This window comes from Anastrepha ludens, chromosome 5 (genome assembly GCF_028408465.1).
Source record: "Anastrepha ludens isolate Willacy chromosome 5, idAnaLude1.1, whole genome shotgun sequence".
Lineage (NCBI taxonomy): Eukaryota > Metazoa > Arthropoda > Insecta > Diptera > Tephritidae > Anastrepha > Anastrepha ludens.
In genome coordinates this window covers 50,106,804-50,133,344 of record NC_071501.1, presented here as the reverse complement: position 1 = coordinate 50,133,344, position 26,541 = coordinate 50,106,804, and the positions used below count along the sequence as shown (strand labels likewise).

Here is a 26,541-nt window from a genome sequence, read left to right as displayed (position 1 = left end):
ATGAACTGAGTAAGGCATCCCCAACTGATGTTGGGCTAATAAGGCAGGACGGAAAAGTTTTGAATAACCCTTTTCAATCGGTAAAAAAGTATGAAGTTCCTTTAGTAGATGGTAACTTCAGTAGCGAGAGTTGAGAAGTGAGGTGAATTTTCGGAATTTTTTGGGAAGGAAACATAGAATTTCAGAAATAAATCCTCCGAGGCTAGGTGGTACGGCACTTTCGTTTAGTGATGAAGCCCGCTACTTAGGATTAATATTAGATAGAAAACTCAGCTGTAAGACAAATGTCGAATTTAGAGTAAGAAGAGCGACAACATCGCTCTACTCTTGCAAAAAGTTAATTGGATTAAGTTGGGGCCTTTCCCGCTTTACACAGCGACAGTAAGACCAATCCTAACAAAGAGTATATTTGTATATTTGTACTAGTTTTATATAAGAAATATATGCGGGGCCCTTAGCACTACACCTACAGAGTCACTAAACATTATGCTCAACCTACTAGCTATATAGCAATTCGGCAAGCAAACAGATGGCAAGTCAGCGCTCTGATTATGAGAAATCGACAGGCCAGGCCAGGCCGCAGAAATATACCAAAGAAGATGAACTTGCTAGAATAGGCACAACTCTTGATATCCAATTGGATAAAACGTGGATACCTATGCCCATAAAATTAAATTACTAATAGATAGATTACCATCAACACGGTAAATACAATTTGGTAAAGCCTCACTACATGCGAACTAAGCAAAAAGCCTGTTAAGATTTAATGGAGAAGTTTCAAGAAACATGATATGTAGGTTTATTAAATGGTCTTTGGCCAATAGGTAACCACGCCAGAAGGTTGGAATTTCCATAGTATAATTTTTGTAGAAGCTGTCTTACCACGGAAGAAGAGGAAAAAATGAGACACCTCCCGTGTGAGTGTGAAGGCTTAGCCAGAACGAGACCTCGCACTCTTGGTAGTGCATTCTGAACAGATGTGTCGGATATCGTGCACTAAAACTAACGAAGCTTTGCCCTTTTATAAAAGCCACAGGATGGTTTAAGAGGGATCCCATAGTGCAGGGAAAAAGATCCAGTGGTATCTCAATGGATTAATGACAGGTCTGAGTGTGACATTACGACAACCACCTACCTATAGTTTTAACACGTTGGCTGCCAATGTATCACTGGTGATCATTTCAAAAACCTACCCCCAGGTGCCAATGTATCACCAGTGATACACGCTAGGGGCTGGGACCCTAACGGAAGGAGTTTTGGGAAAATTGAAAGTTTATTTTAAAAGAAAAAATATTTTATTTCATAGTAAAATACAAAGTTTTGAAATAATACGAAATTGAAAATGAGAAAATTCAATTCTGGAAACAGAAAAAACTATATTTTTTGTTTTTAATTTTAATGTAGTTGTTGAAAATGTTTAAGACATTGGACATAGACCTCCGACATTGGGCGCAGTATGTTGCCACTAGTTTGGCCTTCTTCCTGGCGACTGACGACGAGTTTGTCGTCTTTAATTCTGAATAGCACATGCCGCAACGATGTCTCTTGCGCCTACCATCCTTTGTTGCTTATGTCGACGTTATTAAAAAGTGTTTTCCCTGCGGCGGTGAGCGCGCTATTGAAGCGCTATCTTTTCCACTCATGAAAAGGATAATGCTTTGACGAAAGTCAGATATTTGCATTTTATAAGTTTTTGACACTGTTTCAGAGGACTGGGCATTATCTGCGAAGTGAATGAATTTGAGCAAGATCTGGAACCGGTTACGAGCCATAACTTGTGGGACGAATGCGTTTTTGAACAATGTGCTTGGTTTCCAATAGTCGGTTATTGCAGGGTATTTTACCATTCCCATATACATGACTATGGCCAGAAACTCCATGATCTCCTGGCGATCAGTATCTTTCCACATATTCATCCTACTGCTGCTGCGAGTACCGATGCCAGTTACTTGAGAGTTTGCATTACTATTTGTCTCTTCAACAATAATATCCAATATCTCATCGGTCAAAAACTTTCTGTAATATTGAAATGGCGTACCGGCATCATATTGCAAAACCAGGGGTGGATTGGTAAATTCTTCGAAATTCTTCAAAGTCTCTCCGGTAGCAGGCGAGGTCCATGCTGTCGTAGTTTCCGTCTGTTCTTCATCAGCAGTATTATTAACATTTGTAGCACTAACATCGAGGTCTTCATCAATACTGTCATCACTCCTTGTATCACTGCCTGAATCTGGGATGTACTCATCTTCATCTGGACTAAAATCCTCACCACTAACACTGGAATTTTCCATTGAATTCAACGCGTCACGTATTTCCTCGGAATTCACTTCACTATATTTCACTGTAATTTGCAACCAACTGCTCGCTATGAACTCAAGTTTGATACTGATTTATTTTGATTTACTTCTTCGAAATGTGATCACCGGTGATCACATTTCAAAAAAAATAAGAATAGTTTTAAAAAAACGGCAAGTGGTCACCGGTGAACACAGCACAAAAACGTGCTCATACGCGTGAGGAGCGTGACTTTTATTCCTGGTAAAAATATCTCGTTAAAATTCAAACGGGAACATGACTTTTTTTGCTTGGCACCTGGGGGTAGATTTTTTTTGTGATCACCGGTGATACCTGGCACCTGGGGTAGGTTTTTTTTTGTGATCACCGGTGATACGTGGCAGCCAACGTGTTAAGCCGACTTCGAACGGCAGGTGGGTCTTAATGAGGAGCTTTTTAATGGCAGAAATACTCCTGGAGGTTCTCTATTGTCTACCGAGGGACGATCGCTATTAGAAAAAACTTTTTTTTTGGTGTTTGCTGTTTCATGCACGGGGACTCGAACCTGTTAGGTTTTTGCGTCTCCTCCGAACTGTGATGTGCATATTACTGTTGACCTTCAAATTGCATTCCGATATTTCCATTGCCAGTCGAGGGGCGACCGCTATGGTAAACGCTTGGTCTACAGTTTGATGTTTCATGAATGGTCGTCACGTACAAGTTCTCGTACTATCGAATCTCACACTACCTGATTTTCACAATCTATCAAAATTCCATTAGGACTATCAAGAACTTGTTTTCTTAGTAGAATGCAGTGACATACGTACATATAAAGGGTGCTGTTTTAAGAGCTTGAGAACTTAAAATGATAATAAAAAGCAGGAAGATTGTTGTTATTATTTATTTATTTTTTTTCTTATAATCTGGTAGATAATTTCATGACATTTATTTTTTGAATATAACATTCGGCGGTCCAATTTTTGACTACGCGCTTTAAATGAGCGCAATCAGCAAAAATACGACGAAAACGATGGTCATTTTGCTTCAATACTTGTACGAGCAGCATTTTATAGGCACGTAAGTCAAGATCCTTACGTGAAATTTTCCTCGTCGACGAATTGACATCTCGGCGTCATCTTCAACACTATGCTCTATGAACTTCGCAAGCAGATTTATTTTTTTCAAAGCGAATTTCCACTATTTGGAAGGTTGGTTCTGGCGTTAAATGATTCATGATGACTTGCCAAATTTGACTGAATAAAAATGTCAACACAGTTTGCCATTCTCAGCGTTCGAACCATAGTTATTGACATCGATAGTTCCCATGCAGCTAAAAAACACCCTTCACCTGAATTCACAAGCCCGTGGGTGGAATTTAAATAAAAATTATTATTAATTTATTTTCCCCCCTAAAGTTTTTCAAGCTGGTATGATAATACAATAGCAAAGACATATATGCGCACTTACAAACACACACCCATGTTTATGCATGAGAAATCCATGAAAATCAATTTGTGTATTTCTAAATGAGCTTTTATATATAATATATGCGTATGTACACATGTATTACACGTAATAAAAACTCATTTCTAAATATTCTAGGTAATTAAGGTAAACTAACAAATTATCGGTAAATGCGGTAATGCCGCGTTGGTGGTAATTTAAATGCGGAAGCAAATAAGCATAAGTCAACATAGTAGCCCGCCGAATAACAAATACAACAGACTAACAATACAAATGCAATAATGAGGGACGCAGCCAACAACAAAGTCATGAGTCAATATTTTAGATAAAATACGAGTTAAGGATGATGAGCACATTACCCTTTGGAGCCAATAATAAGCGAAATAATAACAACAAGCGTCTTGTTGATATCCTCGATCAACAAAAATGCACAAACACATACCTACACACAAAATGCTGAGTGGGTGTAAGCGAACATGCATGGCATGTTAAGTGGTAAATCGATTACGCACAATAAGAGAGAATAATAACAGAAAAAACACACACAGCTATTTAGGTATAAACACTCATCCTAATATACGGAGCCAAAAATGTGCTATACGCATGTAAATTGTAGCAATGCATTGCCGCAGCGGTAAGTGAAAGTGGAAGCGTTAATTAAGCAGCAAGGCCGCTGCATCACAATAAATAGCAGCAAGCTGCTCTGCGATGAGGTGCAATGCTTGTGTTTACATGAAGGTGTGGAAAACAATAGTAAACTCATTATAATTGTCGATAACACAAACCAAATGTTGCTGCCGCCGCTGACGTTGCTGCACTTGATTCCAATTGCAACTTGCACTAGAGCAGCGCAAATGAATGCTCTCGACAGTAGTCGTTGACTGAGAGCGCGCAGGTCAGATTGGCAGTGGAGAATGGCGGAGAGTAGTATTCTCCTGCAACTAAGTATATTTATTGCTACTTTTTTGTACGCAACGCACCAGTAAATAAAAGTCCATGGATTTTTTTCAACGGTGAAGGAAAAATATACAATAATTTGGAAAATGCGAATAAAAAGTAATAAATGTAAGGAAGGTGATAAATACCTTATATGCATGCGCACATAGGCAGCAGTGGGGCTGTGAATGTACTTTTGTATTTGTTTAAGAACTTCATAGCGCAACGGGCGCGCTTTACTCTGAAGATGCGCCACCAATTGGCAGTAGAAAGAATTATTTGATTTCGTTGTGAGTAGAATTTGCAACAGCGTAAGAATTTAAATTTAGGAAAATATATGTAAATCAAATACCACATGGTGTGTAAGTTTTGGCGTAAATATATGAATAAAAACTATAAAAGGTGGTACAAATACAAGTTTCTTTTTCAATCATATTTAGGTTACTCTGGTAGTGACACTTGTCCCGCTTGACATCTTAATTGACAATTGGTATCATACTTCCATGATTAACTTCCATGATTACTACCAAAATTATCTTACTATTGTAAATCAATTTGAGTGGTGCAATGGAGCTGGCCTCAATATTAAATCTTTACTTCTATAATTTGCGGAAATATACAAAAACCTGCCAAAGAAATAAACGGGAAACTATGAAGAATAACTGAGAAAACATCAGCAAAGATTTTATCTTCGATAACATTATGTAGTACAGTCAAATCGACGCCGGAAAACGTGGGTTTCAACCTCAAGTAAATATTTGCAAATCCAAAAGCGGTGAAATACTCATAGACTCAACATAAAATTTTGAAAGATGAGCTGAACATTTTAAGGGATTGCTTAATGCGAAAAGTGTGGAAAGAGAAAGCCAAAAGAGACTACCTTCGCAGTTAATAGCAATGTTGTTGAAGAAACGCGGGCTCAGGTATATAATTGGATGAATTTCAAGACGTGATGGCACACATGACAAATTACAAACCATCGAGGCAAAATCACAGTAGAGCATATAAAAAATTGCGAGCGGTACATTTTTCGAAAGAATACACTTATAATACCAATCTATAAGTAAATCTATTGTAAAAACTATCGCGGCATTGCGTGAATACTATTCGGAAATGCCCAGGTTCAAAACTCCGGCCACGAACACCAATTGATAGAACAGGTTTTTTCTAATGGCGATCGCTCCTCGGCAGACAATGGCAAACCTCCGAGTGTATTTCTGAAAAAGCTCTACTGTTCGGAGAGAGCATAAAACTATAAGTACCTCCATTTGTGAAAAACATCAACACGCCTAAAAAATAAGAAGAGGAGCTCGACCAAAACACCCCACAGTTCTGTGCTCTTGTTTTTTCACCGTTCCACGAGATGTCGGTATCTGCTGTTTTTTGGTCGACCGCTACCTCTGCTCCCTTGCGGGTTCCAGACCAGTGCCATTCTGGTGATACTATCTGGTGGTTTTCTCAGTGTGTGACCTACCCATCGCCACTTTCTGTGTTTGATTTGCCTCGTTCGTTAATTTCCACAGTGCGTCGTTACTGATGGTGTTTGGCCAGAATATTCTGCAGATGATGCGAACAACACACACGTACCAGGACACGAATAGCACTCATAAGGACTATAAGCTCTAATTATCGCGGTATCTCGCTTCGCAGCACAACAATTCTAGCGCGAATTAGTAACAATAGACTTTTAAAATATGCTGAAAAAGTGCTGACGGAAAATCAATGTGGTTTTCGGGGCCGGGTCGACCAAATTTCCACCCTCAAAAAATCAAAGGAAAGACACCATGAACAAAACATTGATCTTCATATGCGTTTTATTGATTTCAAGCAAGCTTTTGACACAATTAACCGAATGACCATATCAACAATTTTCAGAAGGTTCAAAATCCCAGAAAAACTTATCATGAATAGAACTAATAATGAAGACTCTAGGGAATACTGAACCCAAAATCATGATGCAGGGCAACAAATCTGAGATGTTTCTCTCACAAAGTGGGCGTACACTAAATAGAATAACTCAATATGCCGGCGATATTGCGATACGTTGTAAATTAAAAAGTGCACTAGAAACGACATTTCCCGAAATTGAAGCCAGCGGCATCAAAACTTGGACTAAAAAGTAATAGCCAAAGGACCAAATAAAAGTATTCCTTAGACTAAACCACACACAAACACCAAAAGAAGCTAATATTGGAAAACACAAATTTGAAGTAGTAAGCACGTTCACATATCCGGACTGCAAACTGACAAAAGGTCACAAGACCAGCCTCAAAATTGAAGCAGCTAATAGATCGTATGCGTGAATTATAAAGTTTTTAAATCAAAACTCCTTAGCAGACATTACATATTATATTTAGCGTGGTCAGAATTGCGCAAAACGAATCCCGCATACAATGGAATGACGAATTGAAGGAACTAATCTAGAGCGAAATGTAGTACATAACATCAAAACACAACGAATAAGATGGCTAAGTTATGTTATAAGAATGGAAAGTTCAAGAGTCCAAAGAAAGGTACTGGATGCGAAAACATTCAGCAACAAATCAAGCGGAAACCCAAGATCGAGATGGATGTATGGAGTGAAAGAAAATCTAGAGCAACTAAAACTGAAAGAAAAAATAACAGACTGAGCAGCATGCAGCCAAAGCTCACAAGAAGCTGCAGATCCAAACGATGATGATCTCTGATTTTCTCAAAACAATGAGATCAGAAATAAAAATTGATTCAGAAAATCAAATTGTTGCATTTTAATGTGTTTATTTATTCACTTTTAATAAAATAGTTATCAATAACATCTTGCGAAATTCCTATGCTTCTGTTACAGCTTCAAACAGTTCGTCCTTTATATGATGTTATAACCGCACATTCGGGAGAAAGACCGCGAAAAACTTCTCAGCAGGATGACTCTTTGATAAAAAGACATATTCAAAAGGATCCAACAGTTTTACCCAGCGAAATTAAAAAAAGTTTATGTGTTTGTTAGTTAGTTAAGGTACAATTAGAAAGCGAGGTGTTGAAGCGGAGTTATTATTCAGGCCGCGGCCGGCTAATACAGATGACTCAAATTCTCGTACGAACAGTCGGTCAATTGATCCCCATCGTTTTGGGAGTTTACGAATTGCTCAATTTGAAAAATTTTCTCGTCAGAAAACATAATGTTCGAAAATTTACCGCTTTCGGCCAAGCGAAGCAACTCTTTCGCTCTCTCAAGTTTGACATGTTGCTGCTTTGGTGTGAGATCATGTGTCTTTTGGCTGGACTTTGAGCTTATTTTTCAGTATACGGTGGATGCTATGGTCAGATATTTTCAGTTCTTTTGCCATTTGATTGGCACTTCGTCGAGGATTTCGATCAAGTCGCTTCTTCACATTTTGAACCATTTTAAGTGACGTTGCAGTCTTTTGATGACCACCTCCATGACGTCTCGCGATGCTACCAGTATCATTGTATCGAGTAATGGTGCGATAAACAAAAACTTTATTTACTTTAAGATTCTCGACCTCACGAACAATCGCTGGTTATGATTTTCCAACCAAATATAATGTAATCACACTATTACGTTTGAAATCCATTACTGATTTTCTTACTATCGGCAAAATGCTTCCACGTGCTTGTAAACAATACTCTGGACTATCATTTAGCCAACTAACAGACAACTGATGCCCGCCTGTCCTCCTTCACTTTGTGAATATAAAAAAAACTATTCATTTCCATTGCTACGTGGTCCGATTTTTTCAAGTATAAGCAAATATCAGTGCAAAGTTATATGCTTTTATTAAATAATAATAAGCCTGAAATGAGAAACAAAACTTACTCCATGTGCAATACAGGATAGCTTGAAAATATAGCACACTTATCGGCGCGCTGCCCAGTACTAAGGGAGTATAAATGCAATTTTTTGAAAAATCCGGATTAGAAGAATCAGAATTGATTGTTTTGAACGGTGTTAATAACTTCGGGGATAAAGTCTTGCTTTACATTAAATATGCATATAAATATAGAGAATTACTATTAAACCAGTAGAATTTGAAATGTTATTTACTTATATCTTCTATATGAATAAATGAATACTACTACTACCACTATTGATTTTCACTCGAATTTATACACTGACATGATATGTGTTTCTTTGTATTTTATTTTTGTGTAATTTGTATTTTGGTTTTAAATTGGATTACCCTTTAGATATGCTTTGAAAAGCACATGCCTACGGCCAGATTTTTTCACACATTTTTAGCAAAAAGTGTTTAAGTGTTGATTAGTGCTTGCTGCGCGTACAGCTTTGCATTCAGCGTGAGACCTTAATGAGGCTAATTAAGTATCGATTTCCCGCGTTCACACAACAGCAAAAACAAACGGCAGCGCTCTTTAAATTTCTTCTACATACCATATATGTAAATCCGTGGCAGCTGGGCTCGCTTTCAACTTTTTCCGCACTTCATATGTGTTCGTTAGTTAAATAAACTAAAAAAAAAATAATGAAAATGTTCTATGTATTTTTTTATTCTCGTAGTATCCGTACATAGTATTTTAACGGATGATACCTCTTTATTGTGCAGCAAAATATGGCTAAGTAAATATAAATATTTACCATATATTCCTCAATAAATTTTTCAGCATTTATGAAGATAATTCATTGTTTTATAAATCGCACGCCTCAGGCGGTTGAATGGATTTCCCTTTTAAAAAACGCTTCAATGTTTATGCATTCATACACATACACACACCCGTAGCATGTATTGCTCCTTAAGAACTGTACAGTGTTGGAAAATATAATGGTGACGGGCCTTTTCGCCGAATCGATCTAATATGTACTTAAATACAACAGAATGTTTTATCTGTTTGGCTTACACCATTCATCTGACTGCGTTGAAATTTTGGGATATTTTTGCGGATATTCTAGGGATTGTTTATAAGTTTATTTGGACCCAATAGGTGACGTTGGAGTCAAGATATTTGTAAGAATCCTAGAGTCCGATTTGGCACATATGCAGAGTGTACAAATTTAATATCAATATTTTTGGAAAATATACGCGCGAGTAGAAATCGTAGCGAAAGTCTGATGTAAGTTAGGTTTTACGTTGCTTTTTGCAGAATATTAACTAATCCCCTAAGTGGCATTGGAGTCAAGATATTAAATTACGTACTGGAATGTTTGAAGAATGCTGCTGGAATGACAAACCATTTCCAGATATAAATCTGGGTCTTTCCGCTTACGTAGCACGGACTGCCATATTAGGTTATGCCCAATAGCGGAGCATTAAAGTCTTTTGCCAAAAATCGGATTCAACCTAAAATTTATCTCCGAAATAAAGGCCCTTTTAGTTTATTTCGTATACCTTTCTGTTTCGGTAAATATTCACTTGTCGGTACTGCCAATTACAAAAGGCTATGCAACCAGACTAACAACGAAAAGCATTAATTGAACCCGAGATCTTATTAAGATCACATCATTTTTGTTGGATTTGCGTGAAAAATTTGTATCCGGATTCCGATCGTTTACCATTGGAACACAGCTATTAAGATATTTGTAGGAGAAATTTTGAATGAGTATAATCGTGCCAAAGTATAATCGTGCTGGTCTACATTTCAAATTGTCTTGCGTTCAAAACGACGTTAAATCCGTCAACTTGGCACCGCTGAGTGCTATGAATGCGGATGAAATCGTTAGGATAGTTTCCTACCTAGTTTTTAAATTCCTCAGACCTACTAGGAATGCCGCCACAAGGGCTTTCACTAAAAGTTGGAAGGTCTATAATTCTGCTCCGCAAGATAAATCGGACTTGTTTATGCAAAGGAACGCGGCTTGCTACATGTAGAAAAAATTGTTGCTCTACATAATCGAAGCGAAAATTCTCAATGGTAAATGGAAGGGAAAGATGTTTTGATTACACGTGGTTCGTTTCCGACCGTCTTGCTCCCTCCATGGCAAAAAAAAAACCAAAAGAGTAACCTTTACAAGTATAGAAATTATATGTCTATATGCATGTCGCCTGCTCTCGAGTGGGAAATCTATAAAAGTTATTTGTGGAAAAGCAAAAATGTGCATTCTAAGTAGGATATACTTAATTGTAGAGCAGCGAGTGACGGATATTCGCTAAACTTTAACAATAATTAAAAATTTCGTCACAACTTCACAAAAGCTTTTAATCTCCGAGTTTGGAGACTTTTATAATTTTCTTGGGGTTCTTGCTAGAGTCCGACTTTTACCGATCTGGAATCCAATCGACGGGGTTCGTCTTGCTATTCTAAATCTAAGACGGTTTTAAAGTTTTTTTCCAAACAAGTCGCTAAAATTGATTAAACATTTTTTGTTAAGTCGTTTCTATTATTTCTGCCAAAGCTGTATGCACAAATCTCCATTCTATGTATGTATGGATTCTGTGTTTATGAATAACTTGATTTATGTATTTTTGTAAAATCGGTTCCCACTCAAATCTTTCGATTTCCGTGGAAGGGATGTATCCTGTTAATTTGTGGATACACAAATTTCAACATTTCCTTCCAATGAAAAAGAGCAATGCCCAAAAACGGATGTAGATGAATGTTTTTTGTGGTTAAATTTAAAATTGCTTGGCCCAAAGTGTTTCAAAACCTGAAAGCCATAGACAGCGGTGAAAAAAAGTTTAAAAAGTTCGATGATTTATTGAGATATAATTGGATGATGAATTAGTAATATTGTGGAACAACATTAAGACGAACGCGACAAATAGGAGGAGGAGGTGGGCCAAACACCTAACAGAAGTGTAGATGCAAATTATTAATTTTTTTATTAGTAATATTGGCGGCCACCGTAGCCGAATGGCTAGAGCGTGACTATCATTCGATAAGGCCCGAGTTTGAGACTCACTTTGGGCATGAAACACTTAGAATATAGAATAATAATAGAACTTTTTTTTTCAAAAAGCCTCTCATAAAAAACCATTTGCTATACGGAGGCGGCATGACATTGTAGATCCCTCTGTTTCTTCTTCTTCTTAATTGGCGCGATAACCGCTTACGCGATTTTGGCCGAGTTTAACAAAGCGCGCCAGTCGTTTCTTTCTCGTGCTAACCGGCGCCAATTGGACACACCAAGTGAAGCCAAGTCCTTCTCCACCTGATCTTTCCAACGCAGAGGAGGCCTTCCTCTTCCTCTACTACCACCAGCTGATACCGCATCGAATACTTTCAAAGCCGGAGCGTTTGTATCCATTCGGACGACATGACCCAGCCAACGAAGCCGCTGGATCTTTATTCGCTGCGCTATGTCTATGTCGTCGTAAAGCTCATACAGCTCATCGTTCCATCGTCTGCGATGTGGGGAAAGTTACTGATCGCCATTCACTTGGGAGTGGCCAGGACGATTCTTCTACATATGGTTCAAGCAGCTCACAACGGCCGCGATTAGCCCACGTATCCTCTGGGTAGCTTCCGAACACCCGTTCGGGAGTGAGCTAACGTGAGAAGGCGAAACATTCCAGGATAGCTGGTTGTGCGCTGGGTTTGGGACCCGCCACTTAAAAAATCCCCCCCAATGAAAACAACTGCAAAGATCCCTCTGTTTACTTATCTTAATAAGTCAAAAAAACTTTATTTCAAACTGACTACTAAAGCCAAAAAATAATGAAAATATAATTGAATTACAAACTGACGCTTACCTAACTAAAAAATAGCGTTCAATAGCACAGAAAATTCTTTCATTTGAACTGAAAAATCTATGAAGTTAGAATTGGAGATCCATTGAATTCAGGAAGAGCACGTTGAATAGTAGCATTACGAGCATAATGTGAATTGAACTTATTGAAATAGAAAAAAATGTGTAACATCAAGGCGTACGCGGCAAATGGGAGGAGGAGCTCGGCCAAACACTCAACAGAGAATACAAGCGCCAATTATATTTATACATATACGTACATATATAATATTGCTATCTAACTCCGAACTTAGTACTCTTATATCTATCAAGTGAGTTACAAATTCAGGATTTTTATATTACGAGTATAATTAGTTGATTGTAATTAAATGACTCAAGCTAAATTTAACTTGCAAATGAGCTTCAGAGATCTTTCCAGAAAGAAAGATACACAGAGAAAATAACTCCCTCAAACAGCTTAACTCCAAATTAGAAAGTTCACAGGAGGAAGCTGAAACCCGAAACCGACTTTAGTGTACCACCAAAAAGACAGCAAGGAATAATAGTCCACTTATTACCGAACTATGTGCATACACAGCTATGCCTCGCTATGATGGCGAAAATGACAATCAGTGGATATAATCAGTAATGCCAATTGTTGAACTTTTGAACTGGGCCAAACAGAAAGCCATGATGCCAAGGGTGGTACGAATGCAACTAGGTAAACTGTGGTGCGGTTTTGGTCAAATAGTTTTAAAATTGCTTCATGAAAGCATGTGCCATTTAGAATAGCGTTGTAGACGGAGATACCGCGCTACTTTAACATTGTTGCGTACTTCTCAAAGGTGGGCGCCACCTTATTCAATCACAGCACTAAATTAGCTCCTAGTTAAGTAGATAAAGACCGCAGTTAGGTTAAGTTAGCCAGGTTGCTTGTGTAAGACTTGGTGGCCCATTGTGATATCTACATTTGATTTCCAGCATCTAACTAAGTTGCTTAAACCATTTCGATCTTTTTAAGAAGGTAACTAATTCCTTCAGTGAGGCCTTTTGCAAATTCCCCAGGTGTAATCGCCAAGATATTTGGCACAGCTTCTTTAAACTACAAGACATTCGCAGAGTAGGTGTTGTACCGACCCAATTTCTTCTTTATCTACACAGCTCTTGCAGAAGTCTTTGAGAGGTACGCTCATTCTATAGGCTAAAAAAATAGTTAAATGTCTATTGACATTTTATTTTTAGATTCAGTTACGGCCAGAGCACTTTGTGGTCCTGCAGTTAGTACTCAGAGACCGACCACCTTCTGTTTATGCTCAAGTCAATCGCAGGGCATGATTCATTTAGAGGAATGCCTATGTCCTATACCAGTCGCTGAAGGTTAAGCTCATAGCCTTTCCTTGTACACTCATCCGCTCTTTCATTTCCCTCCACTCCAGAGTGGCCGGGGACCCAACAAAGTGTGATGTTGTGTTGTCGGATAAGCGGGAGCGACCTGCTGTATTCTTTGACACATCTTGATTTGATGCGCGTTGAGGCCGGGGCCTTGTCAAGCAGCTAAACGGGTTGCCAATATTCGACGGACCCATCTGGCAACCCTGTATCTTTTGACAGAGACGTCAGATCGCTTAATGACATACCGTGTTGGAAGCGTCAGTCCAAGCAGATTTTTACCACGGATTACTACACGCCACGCGAGCGCTCCCAAAATGTTGAAATTTACATTCAACAAAAGATGAATTGTGAAAACTCAACGTGCGTATAAAAAATTAAATAATGTGAAAAGTGCGCCTTCTAAGAACACCATTAAACGGATGTACGAAAGGTTTTCGACTGGTGATGCTCTTTCTAATCCAAAGAGGCCAAATCAAAACCGACCAAGGCGTCGCCAAGGACATCCCAAAATCACCGATCTCAGCAGTTGGGCATTGCTCGGACCACTTTACAACGATTTGCATTTATTCCCGTATATGATTCAATTGACGCAAATATTGTTGCCTGCGGACAAGCCTCGTCGAGTGGAATGGGCCCAAAGAGTCATCGAAGTCCATCGGGTCCGTCGAATATGGACAACCCTGTACTTTCAACCACAGTGGTCTAGTGTGCAATTTTTTTATGAGATGTCAAGCAGAATAAAACCGCCGCGATATGTTAGAGGGTTGGAGAGAGATATTGAGAAGAGAGTTTCAGAAATCGCTTAACTCTATTCTACGTGCATATGTAAGTATACTGATATAAATTTTTATTCAAATCCATTGTAAAATGTTTTCCTAGTACGCCGTCCGTGTTCCATTGGCGTTTAAGAAGTATGCAGATCTGCCACCAGAATGTTAGCAAGAGGCCTCTTTGTACAAAAGCTAGCCAGCTAGAAAATAGGCAGATTATTTGTCTAATAATCAAAACACTCGCATTTTTGGACTACAGTAGAGTGCAGAAGTGAAAATAATATTTCTGCTAGATATTTACATAATGTGCGTGTGCATATTTTAATAATACAAATATTTTAATATTCCACTATAGTTTAAGAGTTGGTCTTGACTACTTACTCGTACTTGTTAATGCTTCATTCACCAATTGGAAAACTAATTTGTTTATGTACACCGCAAACTACTCATCCGCAAGTATACATACATAGACATATACCTATGCATGTATTGTACTTTTTTCTCCTGCAACACTAATGAGTTACAATTTATGTGCATTATCTAAACAAAAAAACTGAGGACAAAAAGTACAAATAAATAATTGGAGTACAATCAACTGCAACAATTATGCTTTTACTTCCACATTTTTCCAATCGTTATGAAATCATTCACAGATTGTATCGATTTATTGTTTTGCTTTCTTATTTTTCTTTAAGTGATCACGGATCATATAAACAATTTTTATTGAACGGCTGAACTCCTTCGCATTGGCTTTGATGGCAAATGGATGCAAGAATTATGAAATAAAGGAAGTCACAATTTGGTGCGGCGGGAATTGTTTGTGTCAAAAACATTTGCCAACTGTTTGCTCCCGGATGATAGGTTCATCAGTGGCAAGGCAAGTGTTCAGTATGGGCACAGGTTAACTGTGTAATACAGTAATGCAAACAAATAAAAATTTTCAACAATGGAAAAATGCATTACACACAACATATGCATATCAACAACAATCGAATCAGCAACAACATATCATCGATTTTACTTTCGCTGTACTCGTAGTTCTATTGATGATATTTGCAACGGCTGTGTGTTTATTCGCTGGAATGGCATTTACAAATGAAGAGCGATCAAAGCTTTCTTCTTGTCATTGGTCATCTTTTAGACAGTGACGATTTGCAAAACGTGCCAAAGATCATTTGGAGTTCAGTTAGGCGTGTGGTTATTAAAAAGAAATGCTTTCAAAAAGAGGTCAAAGAAAAACGTAGTCTGTAATGAAACAGAACTTTATTAAATGGGAGTGCGCGATAGTTTTATCTAGCATTCCTTAAGGTATTTCTAATTGTTTTAGTACCGCGACTCGCTTGGAATAATTATTTTTTGCGACGTCTTCCTAAAAGAAAGTATTGATACCGTCGTGATATTACAGAAGACTCTAAGTTGGCTTAATTTATTACTTAAACATAACTTTAAAGGGCACAGAACTATTTTTTATTAGAAAATATGCGCGACAATTCATTTTAATCATTAATCAATTAATCACCCCATCAGAAGATTTATAATTTGATAGTTGAAAGTGGATGGTTATTTGCGCCACCCTGTACTTCTAGGACTTGGGAAGCACAGTTAGGTAAAGCCCCAATTCACAGTGAATAGAGGCGCATTGATGAATCCAATTAGCTTGGTACCTTTTATTAACTATATGTAGATACAGAGAGCAGTTTGGTAGGTGGATTCGTAGAACTATGAAATCTTCGGCGATATATATTTTTCGGTCGGTCCTAAATACTGCCCTACAATATTCTTTTGGATAAAATTGCTGGATATTTACTTTGTGGATATTAAAATACTTTCTTCTTTTTGTGGATATAAAAATTCTATTTTATTCATTTATTTTTGTGTCATAATTCTAATTCTATTTTTTAAATTCTGTAAAAAAAAAAATGATGTTATGTTTTCAAGATGTCATGTTTGCGTAGGTTCGAATATCCGTGCATGAATATAAAATAATAGAATACGTTTTTTCTAATAGCGGTCGCCCCTCGGCAGGCAATGGCAAACGCCGAGTGTATTTCTACTACAAAAAAGCTTCTCCCAAAAACCACTTGCAGTTCGGAGTCGGATTAAAACTGTAGATCCGTCCATTTGCTTGGTCTCCCTGACCATCAGTGGACTTGTTTCAACGAGATTCCAATATGTGAACTCCATCTCTGAAGTGAGAATCTGGAAGGGCTGCAAAATACGCTTCCGGAGCTGTTATGACCTCATCATTTGATGAAAAACGCTTTCCGCGTATGCTGGTGGAAGCCTCAAGTTGTGAAATCTGTGAATATGGTGGATACTCCAACAGTTCAAATTTTAATTAATGGATTTTGCCATTTAAGCCATCCTGATGAAAAATAATTTTTTTCTTTTGAAAACTGGGTATTTTGCACAATTTGTTTTTTCAGGTTACAATAATATGTATTCGAAATTTATTGACGCATCCCAAAAAACGAATGCTAACACCTTCTTGGCCGATTTCTGGACGCAAACTCATATTGGAGCTGAAGAACCAGGTCCACATCACAGAATCAATTTACTTTTGCTCGATATGACCACCTTTTGCCTTGACTATGGCCTTGAGACGGTCTAGAATCGAATTGCAAGCTCCGCGAAAGTGACTTTCAGGTATTTTGGCCCACTCGCGGACAATGGCTTTTTTAGCGCCTTGAGACGGGAGAACCTTTTAATTCGGTCCTTGCTCTCCAAAATGACCCAAAGAGAATAATCCATCGGATTTGCATCTGGTGAACGCGAGAGCCATTGTGTGGACGTTATGAAGTTCGGAGCGTTACTTTTTAATCATTCTTGGTACACTCGAGCTTTGTAAGACGGTGCAGAGTCCTGTTGAAACGTCCATGGGCTGTCACCGAAATGTTTGTCTGCCAACGACTTCAAAGCAACCTCCAGAATGGTTGGTTGGTTGGTTAGAGTGGTGATTCGTCCAGAAACCAAATAGCGCTTCCGCACCATTTTGTTGCCACATCCTTGTTACTAACTTGTTTACCAGTTATTTACAGCATGATTATATCCAGTCTGTGCGGTTTAAGAACCTTGTTAGGTTATTGACATCTAAGCCAGACAGTTGCGAGACACAGATTTTTCAATTTTAAGTTTATTTTAAGAATATGTAGCAGCTCCTACCCCACAATCCATTTTAGAGCCATCTGTATAAATTGTAGTGACGAAGTTGTTTAGTGAGAATCCCTTATTCCATTCCTCCTTAGTTGGAAAGAGAGTGGCAAAATTCCTGTTGAATGTTACCGTCGGAACGATGTACATAGTCAGTCCTCACCGAGATTAACTGAGTTTGTCGCAATAATAGACTGGTATGACCATAAGTAATTTCTTTCCCGCGACCCGCTTCATTTAACCTAAATGCATTCATGGTTGTCGTCTTCTTAATGTGTAGGTCTATTGGAATAACGTGTGCCAGTGCGTTGAGGGCCTCCCTAGGACATGATCTGATTGCACCGAACGATATTGCGCAAGCTTATCTTTATATTCTGCCAAGTAATTTGGTGTTGTAATCTCTCTCCCTAGAGCTTTCCACCAGACTACCGAACCATACGATAAAATTGGTCGTATAACCGCCTTGCACGACCATAATGTATGCTTAGGTTGAAGACCCCATCTTCTTCCAAGTATACGTTTACAGGCATATAAAGCCATTTCTGTCTTCCTTACACGTTCTTCGACGTTTAGTTTCCACCTAATTTTGGAGTCCAAAATTACCCCTAAGTTATTTTGGGTGACTGGGTGAAAGTGAGAGTGTTTGTCCGTTAATACTTGGTAGGGTAAAGATTGGTATCTTATATCTGATGGTAAAAAGCAAAAGTTCTGTTTTAAGCGAATTTAAACTTAGGCCACAGCCTGTGGCCCAAGAGTTAAGCTCGCCTAATGCCCTTTGTTTAATGCCCTCTATTAAGTTCGATTAAGGTTTTGCTAATCACACATAACCAAAGAAGTGGAGATAATACTGCCCCATGTGGAGTAGCCTTATATGGACTCTCTTAGTTTTGTTGATATTACCCATGTTAGCTTTGATGATCCTGGTTTCTAGCATAGAGATGATCCAATTGCTGATACAATTTTCCACCCCTAAGTCTATTAACGCCCGTTGGATAGCATCAGTGCTAACGTTATTAAATGCGCCGTCTATGTCAAGAAAAGCTGCCATGGTATACTGTTTGCTTACTAGAGACCCCTCTATTGTTCGGATTACCTCGTGAAGCGCTGTCTCCGCAGATTTGCCTTTGAGATAAGCATGTTGTGCAGTTGATATGTATATGATACTACAGCTCTCCAGCGAACTTCTAATGTGCATATCTAAAAGAGGGTCAAACGTTTTTACTATCAAGAGTTTCCTGTAACATCTTAGGAAAGATCCCGTCAGGGCCTGGAGATTTGAAAAGTGAGAATGATTTGATTGCCCATGCAACGTTCTCTTTCGTAACTATTACATCGACAAAATGCTATGGGCCATATAGGCTCCGCCGGATTCTCCCAACATCGCTGTCATGAGCGCTACATCCCAGAAAGTGAGTATTTAAAAGAAGTTTTAGAGATTCTTCTGCCGTAGAAGTCCAAGTACCATCTGGCCTCTTGACCCAAGAAGCGTTTGAATGATCTTTGGACAAAATACGGCTAAGCCTCGCAGAATCTCTGGTAAATTCGATAGAAGACCGGAAATCTCCCCAGCTCTCTTTCTTGGCGGCCCTGTTTGCCTTCTTGTATTGTCTCCGACTTTCTCTATACAACTGGCAATTACCTGTTGAGTAGCTGAGATTGAAATTTGATCTGGCTTGCTCCCTTAATTTTGAGAGCTCATTGCTCCACCATGGAGAATAGGATTTTTTGCTATATTTAATTGGACACGATGTTTTATAGGTCCTACTAAATGTTTCCTCCAATGTTGCGACCCTACTCTCAATGTTTTCTGTGAGAGTGATTTGATGGATCGGAATCCTTCCTGTCCTGTTCCCTATGGTAAGGGTCGATCTACCTCAAGATCAATATGATAGAGTATCCAGCTATGGTCCGAAAAAGACTTTTTGCTTGAGTTCCTTCAATTTTCTACTCTCACTGAAGTATTTTCGGACATAACATCTATTACTTCCACCCATCCTGTAAAGCATTCCGTGCTTGGTAAGGTTAAAGTCGGGGTATTAACCCTGTTACATACTGTTAGGTTAGTATTAATAATAAATTCATGTAAGGACTCACCGCGATCATTCGTTTCGGTACTCCCCCATAAGGTATGTCTCGCATTGGCGTCACATTCTAATAGCAGGATATTGTTTTTGCTGTCAAGCACAAGCCTGCGAGCCTCGTCAGGCGGTGCTGGTTGATTGTATGGCATGTACATGCTGACGCCGTCAGCAGCCTCCATTTCGCACATTTTGCTACAATACATGCCCTGGCGTTACCCTGGGTCCGCTTATAGAACAAGTTGTAGTTTCTAAGAGAGAATCCGCTTACCTCAGTGCTCCGCTCTCTGGGTTCCTGTATCAGAGCGCTATCCACGTCCTCCTCCGATAGGAGAACGTTTAGGTTGTCCGTTGCAGTCCTGAATATTGATCTGGACAACCTTGATACTTTTTGGTCGTTTTTAGGAGCGTCAAGCTGCATGCCTGTATGCTGCTCATTAGCGCTGCCGTTTTTGGAAGAACCGGCGTTTTCCAGTTGCATGCACATGCGCAACTCATTAGCGTCGTCAACTTCGTCCTGCTCACCCTCCGGATTCGCAGAACGGAATAACTTCAGATGCGCTTTTCTCACGCCAAACCGAAGTTTGTTGTACCGCGGTTCGTTAGTTCGTCCAACGCCGTTTGCAGGTACCTGCCGTGCCACCTCATTAAACGCGCGTTTGGCTGGTTTGGGCGTCAAAACAGTGTGTGACGTCTTATGCCCAGTTTCCTGCGAACGATTGCGTTTTACGGCTTCTGCCTTCTGGGTGGCCTGGAACGTCAATCACCTTTTAGCACCTTGACGTATCGGTCGCATCTTTGGGATGAGTTTTACCTTCGGCCTCATTTTTGCTTATTCTGCCGAGAGTAGCGAGAGACCTCTGGTAAAGCTTATACCTAGACGGGCGTTTTTTAACGAGTTGACGCTTTTGCCCCTTGGCATCAGCGGATGTAGAAGGTTGATTTAGAGTTGATGGCGTGCTGTGACCTACAGTTTTGCCATCAACCGTCTCTTGACTAGAAGCCAAGAGCTTGTCCTCTGAGGGAGTTACGAACTTCCTCAGTCCGTTTGGTTGCGCTATCCGAATTTTTTGTTTGTTTTTGTTTGTGCATTTATCTGTTTCTTAAGGTCACCTGCCCTTCCGGAGGGATGCCCATGTCGCCAAGTGCGGTGACGAATGAGGATGAAGGGGAAATAAGCCGTCCGCCATGGTAGCGCCCCATACCATGGCAAGGCCACCGTTACAACCTGAGGCGGCCTGATATCAGGAGGGCTCCGTTAAGAGACAGCCAAATTTTATCCCCCGGCTGCCAAACCCACCCAATAGGCACGGGTCGCGTTACACCTTGGGATCTTGTCAGGCTTGACTTTGAGGTCGTTTTTCAGTATGTGGCGGATGCGGTCAGATATATATTTTCAGTTCATTCGCCATTTGATTGGCACTTCGTCGCGGGTCGGGGATTTCGCTAAAGTCGCCCCTTCACTTTTTGAATCATTTCACGTTGCAGTCTTTTGATGACCACCTCCATAACGTTTCGCGATGCTACCAGTATCATTGTAACGAGTCATGGTGGGATAAACAAAAGCTTTATTTATTTCAAGGTGCTCGAGCTCAGAAACCATCGCTGGTTCTGATTTTCCAGTCAAATATAATGCAATCACACTATTACCTTTGAAATCCATTACTGATTTTCTTTTCTTCGCGTTTACTCTCGGCAAAATGCTTCCACGTGCTTGTAAACAATACTCTGGACTTTCATTTAGTCAACTAACAGACCTCTGATGCACGGGCGTCAGCTGCGTGAGCTGTCTGAAGTTGTTTACACTTCGATTGCCAGACTCTGTTTATGGCAAATATATATAATATACACCGCTTAAATTATTTATCAGACGTAAATTTAGTATTAACATATACCAAGTGGACAAATTTTTATCCGATCTCAAAAATATTTATGCTGGCTCTGGATGAAGAGGGAAGCAGTACGCATATAAAGTCGATATCGAGAATTACCAGAAAATGGGCATGACATCAGGCATTTTCTACAATTTTACTTCCGTCTTATTTTTTTTTTTATGTTTGTTTTTGATGGTTCATAATTTGTACTAATTGAGTAATTCTGCTCCATTTGTAACACTTGGATTCATTGATGAATTTTAAGAGATCCGGAAGAGGAAGAGTATGAACTTTGTCCATACTCAGTATATCGCAACCAATACAATAAGTCTGATTCTGGAAAATGCAGGCATATCGGGCTGTCTACGACCCCCATGGTAGCCATATGCTGACCACAGACGTTGTGCGCTGTGATTACCCCCACCAGCTGAGTTCTGCTGAGTTTTAGGAGAAAGGTCGCTGTTTTCCTGTTTGGTTCTTTCATAAAGCACTTGGCTACTCTGCACGAGTTCAACTCACACCAACGACTTCTGTGGGTAGACCTCATGAAGTCGTCAATCCATAGTTAAATCGATGCGGAATTAACACTTAGAAAGGGTTCAGGGTCTAGTGGCATACTTGCAGAGCCTTCATTAGCCAATTTATCAGCTAACTCGTTCCCTGTAATACCACAATGTCCAGGCACCCAAATAAGACTAACTTTGTTGTGTTTTGCAACACTGTCCAGTTCTGTCTTACATTCACCGACTAACTTCGAAGAGCAGCGTGGGTTGACAAGGGCTTTCAGTGCAGCTTGACTGTCACTACAAATTTCAATACTGTTGCCACATTCAAGATGGCATAGACTTCCGTAAGGAATACCGTGGCCATCTGTCCTGTGGCATAGGAGTACTTAATGTCTTCGCCATCCAGATCCGCTTCCATCGCTGGTTTTGGATCCGTCGGTGTACAAAGTGAACTGATATCCCATTAATAGGTTCTCTAGGCTTAACCATTGATCTCTATCTGGGATCAAAACATCATACTTCCTACCGAAGCCAACGACAGGCACCTGATCGTCCACCGACATCGAGAACAGTGTGCACCGCTCCGACAACTGGTGGTATATCTGACAGTGGCCAGTGCTTACTTCATTTCCCCAGACTCCGTTTAACTTGAGCCTGTATGCCACCTTCATTGCTTCCTTTCGAATTTGAAGATCTAAAGGTTGACAGTTCAGAATGGCATTAAGGGCATCAGCAGATGTCGTACTCATGGGACCTGTGATACCCAAGCACACACTCCTCTGTAGCCTGTTTAGGGCTACAGAAGCGTATGTAATAATCGGTCTAATCAGGGTGATGTACAGCCAGTGTACTATCGTCGGTCTTAGACCCCATGTCTTACCAAAGGCTCTCTTACGCTACCAGAAGACTTTTAGTGTTCGAGAGACCTTCTACTGGACGTGCTTCTTCGAGGTAAGTTTACTATCTAGGATTACTCCTAAATATTTAACCTCAGAAGATAGTTGCAGTGTTACCCCTTTCAATGTGGGTAGTAACAGGCATTCCATATTGCGTTTCCTAGTGAAAAGCACTAAGGTACTGAAAGGCCATGCAATTCGCACAAATACTCAATCATATTTAGGGCTACCTGCATTTTATTGCATATAACTAAAGGGTGTTTTTTAGAGGTTAGGTTTTCAAGATGAAATAAAACGTATATAATTTAATGTTATGGGCAAGAATTTAGCTTTATTATAAAGATAAGGGTTTCCCATTATGTTTTAAAAATGTTTTCGGGCAAGTGGCCGCCGCGGCTGGCTCGAATAAATTCCAGCCGAGAGGCCCAATTTTCGACCACTTTTTGCAGCAATTGGGGCCGTATGTCAGCAATAACGCGCCGAATATTCTCTTCCAAGACGTGAATCGTCTCGGGCTTATCTGCGTAGACAAGCGACTTCACATAGCCCCACAAGAAATAGTCCAGCGGTGTTATATCGCAGGATCTTGGAGGCCACGCCACAGGTCCACGGCGCGAGATAATGCGCTCACCAAAAGTTTCCTTCAATAAATCGATTGTTGCGTTGGCTGTATGGTATGTAGCGCCGTCTTGTTGGAACCAAAGGTCGTCCACATCAGCATCGTCCAATTCAGGCACGAAAAAGTCATTAATCATGGCTCTATAGCGCTCTCCATTGACTGTAACATTATGGCCGGCTTCATTTTTAAAGAAATATGGACCAATGGTTCCCTCTGCCCATAGAGCACACCAAACAGTGACTTTTTGAGGATGTAACGGCGTCTCAGCAATGGCTTGTGGATTATGTTCACTCAAAATGCGACAATTTGCTTATTGACATACCTATTCAACCAAAAGTGAGCTTCATCGCTGAACAAAATTTTCTTCGAAGCGTCGCGCGAACCGAACCATTATTTTCGTAATAAATTTGCACGATTTGCAAACGTGGTTCAGGTGTAAGTCTATTCATTATGAAATGGCAAACCAAACTGAGCATAAATCAAGTGACAGCTGTCAAAAAGACCATCTACGAAAAAAGTAGTGCCAACTTGAAAACCTAACCTCTAAAAAAACACCCTTTACAAGTGATCGTCCTGAGATGAATACGCACACATCATCTGCGTAGGCTTGGATGTGTCCAGTTTCCTGCAGATCATTAAGAAGAGATGCCAACCACCTATATGCCTATTACTTTATCTTAATGCTAAATATTCCACAATCACTTTCGAAACTGGTTTCACTTTCCTTAAAATTATGACACTGTCATCAAAAATTATTGGCATTAGTCTCCATTTTAGTGTGTGTTGGTAACTGGTTAAAAAGTCTTAATCCTTTATGGTAGATCGAATTTTATGCTACCGTTGTTCTGTGAAGTGCTATTCTCAAATAATTGACATTTCTAAGTGCATAACTTTGTTCACTTTACATGTTGTGCGGTATTCATAGAGGTCGGTCTCCATCTGGTATCGCTAGGGACCAAAAGGTTTATGCGTGGCTTATTGCCAACCAGGCTAACCTAACCTAACCTAAACATGTTGTGCTGTTTTTTATTTTGATACAGGGTGGCGCAAACTTAATCACCTTATTGGAAGATTTGTAATTTTTGCATATGGGGTCTTACGTGAATCATATTTAACACTTGTTAACTAGACAACAACGATGGAGCGTCAAAACAAAGATTTTCATCACTCAAATTAGTTTTTTTGTATTCAAAAATAAAATTGATGATTAATTTTGCGCCACCTTGTATATATATGTGCTTAACGTAATTTTTGTTCTACTTTTAACTCTTTAAACTCTTAACATAGAATTTGCGCTGACTGCATTTCATGTTTATTTCTATGGCCATGTTCTGTAACTTTTGCAATCTATCTATATTTTTTTAATGCAAATTGCAAAAATATAGGAAATATATCGAAATGTGGCTTATCAATCGCGTTGTGCACTCTGATTGCAGCCATGATGTTGATTTTGGCTCGAATTCTTCTAAAGAAACCAAAAACTGATTTTTTTTGCAGATATATTCGATATGATCTTTGAATGTAAGTTCTTTGCTTATAACTCCTAGATCAATAGATTCATTGTTAATTGATATTGTTGCACTATTATTTATATTATTTAATATATTAATTTCCATTTATTTTTGTTTTACTATTATTTTATTTTAACTTATTCATTTCGACAATTCATTCACGTTTTCTATTCCACTCAATAATTTTCGAAAAGTTAAAACTTTTGAAAAAATTTCTGATAAACAGTTTTGCAGCCCATTCCATTTATTCAGTGTAGAAAGGCTCACAATTCGCGTTCATGTTTTTTTCTTCCACTTCTTTTCTTCAGACTTTATTTTGTACCATACATCGAAGCGTAGCTCAAGAATGCACCTATAAAAGTATCTGTTTCACTGCCTCAAAGCTCTTAGCTTCACTCACCTGTTTCACGCCCATTACCGATGGCCCTTATTGGCGTCGGTCGCACGATCGATTTAAAATCCAAATATGGTGGCGCCAATGACGGCATTTGACGGTAAAATTTCCCCGTCATTGCATTGCCGATCGACGAGTATTTCTTTAAGTTTAACGTATAATTTTCAATTCGCATTTGTGTGCTCTCCACCAGGCCCGAACAATTTGGATGTGTGCATGAGTCGTACACACTCATATTTGCATTTTCTGAGCACTTCACTTCACTGCTATTGCAATTTTTCAATATTTCAAAAGCTTCGTTTAGCTCTTGATGTGAATTATTTTCGGCTGAACGCGTTTCTTCGATATTTAGTAAACGATCAACACTAAAACTGAGTTGAATTTTCGTTTCACCAACTGGCACTGACAATTTCGTCGCATTGATATTTTCATTACTGTTGTTGTCGATTTCGACAGATTTTGTAAATTCTACATGCATTTCTTCAACACTCTCCGATCGCCTATGTAAATCACTGGCGACGGCTTTTTTCACTGTTAAGTTCGTTGGCGTGGGCGTGGACTCCATAACTGTGTTTAGGAGCTGGTCTATTTCTAATACGCCCATTTTACGGCTTTAGGCAAAAAACATTTTTTGTTAATTCTAATTTAAAACCTTTACTGATTTTAACAAAATCTACTAAATGCTTTATTGAATTGCGATTCAATTTCACTGGTTTCTTTCGACACCTTTTTGTCGACAGCGTCGGTATTCGCAAAGTTTCTTCTCTTAACTCGTTCTCGTAACGCGTACGCACCGATTGGTAAGAGTAGTCACGCCGCACTAAAGCGCCTTCAGCATCCGCATCCGATCGCGCGCTGCGCCAGAACAAATCAATTGAGCGGAAAATCATATAAACAAATCGATTTCCATTTTACGTGTAGATACAGTGGTGCGTTATTGTGATTTGTGTAAGTAAAAGCGCGTGTGCCAATATGAATAAATTAAAGAGAACATTAAACTTGATGAATTTCCATTTTCTACACAAAATCACACAAGATCAAAAGACTTTTGATGCTCATTAT

General features: G+C 39.3%; 1 protein-coding gene across 1 annotated transcript in view; it reads right to left on the bottom strand.

Annotated features, from left to right (window-relative positions):
* LOC128864508 (homeobox protein H2.0) overlaps window positions 1-26,275 on the bottom strand; it is a 43,647-nt gene extending 17,372 nt beyond the window's left edge. The window contains exon 1 of the mRNA XM_054104206.1: window positions 25,486-26,275. Coding sequence (XP_053960181.1) covers window positions 25,486-26,083 — 598 coding nt within the window. The 5' untranslated portion in view covers window positions 26,084-26,275. The remainder of the gene's footprint in view (window positions 1-25,485) is intronic.
* Between the last annotated feature and the right edge of the window lie 266 nt (window positions 26,276-26,541).